At 58.0% G+C, this 3,677-nt stretch overlaps 1 protein-coding gene across 1 annotated transcript; it reads left to right on the top strand.

The window, feature by feature from the left end:
* Positions 1–1,007: 1,007 nt before the first annotated feature.
* GGTG_01315 (hypothetical protein) lies at positions 1,008–3,224 on the top strand. Its single transcript, XM_009219077.1, has one exon. The coding sequence runs from the start codon at positions 1,368–1,370 to the stop codon at positions 2,253–2,255; it is 888 nt and encodes a 295-aa protein (XP_009217341.1). The 5' UTR covers positions 1,008–1,367; the 3' UTR covers positions 2,256–3,224.
* The last annotated feature ends 453 nt before the right edge of the window (positions 3,225–3,677 follow it).

Below are 3,677 nucleotides of genomic sequence, written 5' to 3' on the forward strand. Positions count from 1 at the left end.
GGGGGGTTAATGCTATGGAAGTGGACAGGTGTGACAGGTACCCGGAGTCGTGGTCCCTTTGCCGGCGAATGGCACGGTCGCAGTAAATTCGCAAGCACAGGGCGATGAAAAATAAAGCCGACTGTGAGGTGCCAGAGAGCCGTCTGGACGTGTGCGACCGAGCTTAGGACCCCGAATATGCAAGTTTGACTTTCTGGCTGGCAATCTTAATTTTTTTATCTTTGTGGCTTTTTGGTCCTTTCGCTCTTAGCTCTTCCCTTCCCCCCGGGCGTCGAGGTGCCCGTCCCTTTGCCGCCCGCAGCCCAAAAAGCATAAAGCGAAAGTCATCGAAAACCCTCAAGAGTGCCCGGAGACAACGCTCCCACGGGCATTGCGGTGGTGGCCCGCCCCCGTCGCGACAATTCGACTCGGTCAGTCATCTGTCGGCCACTTTGCCGACCTTTGCCTGCTTGCGTGTTGGTTTGCATCAACACAAGTCTTCTGTTAAGCGCACGGGATGGCGTGAATAAATCATGACATCATACTTACAGGACGGGCGGATCCCCACTGACTGCATCGCGATCTCGACCCTGCCGCAAAGAAGGACTGCCCGCGAGAGGAAAACTGGGGCTTGTACTGCTACCTACACGGCCCGCCGCTCCTCTAAGCTACCGGCTGACGAAGTCCGCCGCCGGTGAAGCCGCTTGGGGCGCTTGCAGGGGTCGGTCAAGCAAGCTGCTCGCAAGGTACCGGTACCAGCAAATCCCTTGAGAACAGCGAACCCCTCGCCGACCCTTGGATCGCCCGTAAAAAAAAAAGTGAGCGCAGAGGGGAAGGAGAAAAAAAAAAGGTGTGCTGTGCGCCCACCCCGGCCCACTACCTGGCTGCCATCCCTGCATCCATGACTGCCCGGGCGGACAGGCTACCTGAAGCCCACTCGCATGGGGTTTCTACACTCCCAGACCCCCCAGTTGCCTTTTTTCTCTCCCCCATGCCCGGCTCACTCGTCACTGCGCCTGATAAGGTACATATCTGGCCCTCCCCCCGGGCTCGAATGTCCGTACCTGCTTGTCGAAATCATTTTTATGTTTAGGTGCACTGAACCCCCTTTTCCACTCCCGCCCTCTCTTTGCTTCCTGCTTCGTCGACCCTCGGCGCAGCTTCCCGTCTAGCCTGCCCACCAACGAGCACAACGCCGGCACAGCACAGCACATCACAACAGCACAGCTCAGCACACACAGCACAGCGCGCTGGCACAACGGAGCTCTCCCACACACCAAACTGCCCTCCTGAAACCAGATACATCATCTGTTAGTCGAGGTCAGACCTCGAGACCCAGCCACCACGCATAACGCAAAGAGATCCGCGCAGCGATCCACGAAGCAAAGATGCACGCCAGGGACGCGTCAGGCCGGCAGGTTTCGCTGCTAAACGACGACTCGAGCGCGCCCGCACATGACGTCTATTCAATGCCGCAGAGGTTATCCTACACCACCGCCAGCCACGTCGTCTCCCAGCCATTCTACCCCTCTCTGGCTAGGAGTGCCTCTTCATCTCCCAACGCGCCGCACCTGCTCCGCTCCGACTCGTACGACTCGCAGGCCAGCAGCGAGCCGCTGTCTCCGGTGACGCCCAACGTCATGTATGCCGACTACGGAGCCCACACGGCCGTCTACACGCCCGATACGCCGTACGACGACTACCTGCCCGACGCGCCGCAGGTGCAGGGTTTTAAGCGGCCCGCCGCCTTCGGGGCCGGCAGCAGGACTTCCTCGTACGAGGATGACTCGGCCGACAGCGCCGGGGCCGCCGCCCCGACGGACAGGTCCGGGAAGCGCTACCCATGCCGGTACCGCGACAGCCACGGCTGCGAGAAGACCTTCACAACCTCGGGCCATGCGTCACGGCACTCAAAGATCCACACTGCCGAGAAGGCCGTCCAGTGCACCCACCCCGGGTGCTCCAAAAAGTTCACGCGCGCCGACAACATGAAGCAGCACCTCGAGACCCACTACAAGGACAGGAGCCGGACGTCGGCCTCGAGGCCCTCGGTCGCCGCGCGCCGCTCGAGCTCCTCGAGCAAGCACGGGTCCGGCAGCGGCGGCCACAAGCGGGTCGACAGCAACACACCCCTGCCCTCGCCCGGGATCCCCGGAGGCGCCTGGGACATGAGGGGGTTGAACCTGCCGCTGCTGCACCGCCCAAGCCCCATAACCAACCCAAGCTGCGGGCTCGACGCCTTGGCCATGGCCATCGCTTGTCAGGAGGGCGCCTAGGTGCCTTTTGCGCCTTTTTTTTGCGTCTCTGCTTATGTCCATCCATGGCTTGTTGCAAGCGGCGGTTCAGCTGATTGGTTCCTCACCCCACCACCATCACCACCGCCGCCCTCCTACCTCCCGTCGCAGAACGAACCAAGGCAGACACATCTTCATCAACCGCAATCACAACCGCGACCACAACCGCAACTACAACCGCAACCTGCCATAATTTCCTATTTCCCAAGCCATTTTCTATCTCACGTGCCAACAACCTGATGATGGCAGCACTACACAGCGGATTTTCTACTCTACTTTCCTCTTATTCTTCCTCTGATTTCCACGCTACTTCACGGTACACGGCGTTCGCGCATGGCTCTCTGAGAGGGCCAGCAGGGAATGGATTGGCTTTTGGGGCAAAAACGGCTCTGGTGCACGCATACGATACGCACTTGGGCATAGAATACACGAGGACACTTGGGCAATAAGCACACATTGGGATGGTGCAACGGTTTTTATTTCTGCTTTTTTTCTCTCTCTGTTGGTGGCTCACCTGGCCTCTTCTTCTCTTCTCATGTTTCTTTTTCTTTTTCCCTTTTTTTTCTCTTCAACCTGTCGTATATGGGATTTTGGCTTCCTCACATTTCAGCATCATACCAAAGGATATACACGGCGCCTTTGACAAGTTTTAGTGGGGGTTATACCAAAAGGAAACGGGCACAGGTTGGGTCAAGGGACATATACACGGCGCCTTTGATTTTCCCACACCTCGGAAAGGGTGGAAGTTGGGGACGGCTGACGGGTTCTCTCGGAGCCGGGCACTTGCTAGGTGGGAGTGGATTTCGCCATCCATAGGATAGCTAGCTACCTAAGCATACATATCACCACGAGGCGGAGCTTTTGGAAGCGGGAATGAAAACTCATCTGTTCCCCATAGACCCTGGGCGATCCAGTCTGCTGATGCGATAGTGAATAAGCATGCGCGTGTGCCCCGCACGAACGCCCGTCGAGAGAGAGGGGAGGACGGGCATGAAGGGTAAGCCCTGCCGTCCGCGGCCGAGTGTAAATGCCTAGACGCCCCGAGTTCTGCTGCGTGTGCTGGCTGCTCCGAGCTTGCCGCCGGCTTACTTTGCCCACGATTGTGACTGCGACTTTGAATGTGACTGTGACTGGCCATCAGAGACCGGCCACCCGAGGAAATGAAAAAAAAAAAAAAAAAAAAAAAAAAGAAAACACGCGAAAAGCGAACAAAAACAACACACAATCCGAACCCCCCCTCCTCCCTCCCCATGCGCGTGTTCCCCGCACCGCAATGCACAGCCCGGCGTGAGGAGCAGCAACCCGCCTCCTCACCCAGGTGGTACCTACGGTAGGGCGGACGACCTTCCCCTCTTTTTTTCCTTTTTTTTTTTTTTTTTTTTCTCCCCCTCCCCCTCCCTGCAA

The sequence above is a fragment of the Gaeumannomyces tritici genome, assembly GCF_000145635.1.
Source record: "Gaeumannomyces tritici R3-111a-1 unplaced genomic scaffold supercont2.1, whole genome shotgun sequence".
Taxonomy (NCBI): domain Eukaryota; kingdom Fungi; phylum Ascomycota; class Sordariomycetes; order Magnaporthales; family Magnaporthaceae; genus Gaeumannomyces; species Gaeumannomyces tritici.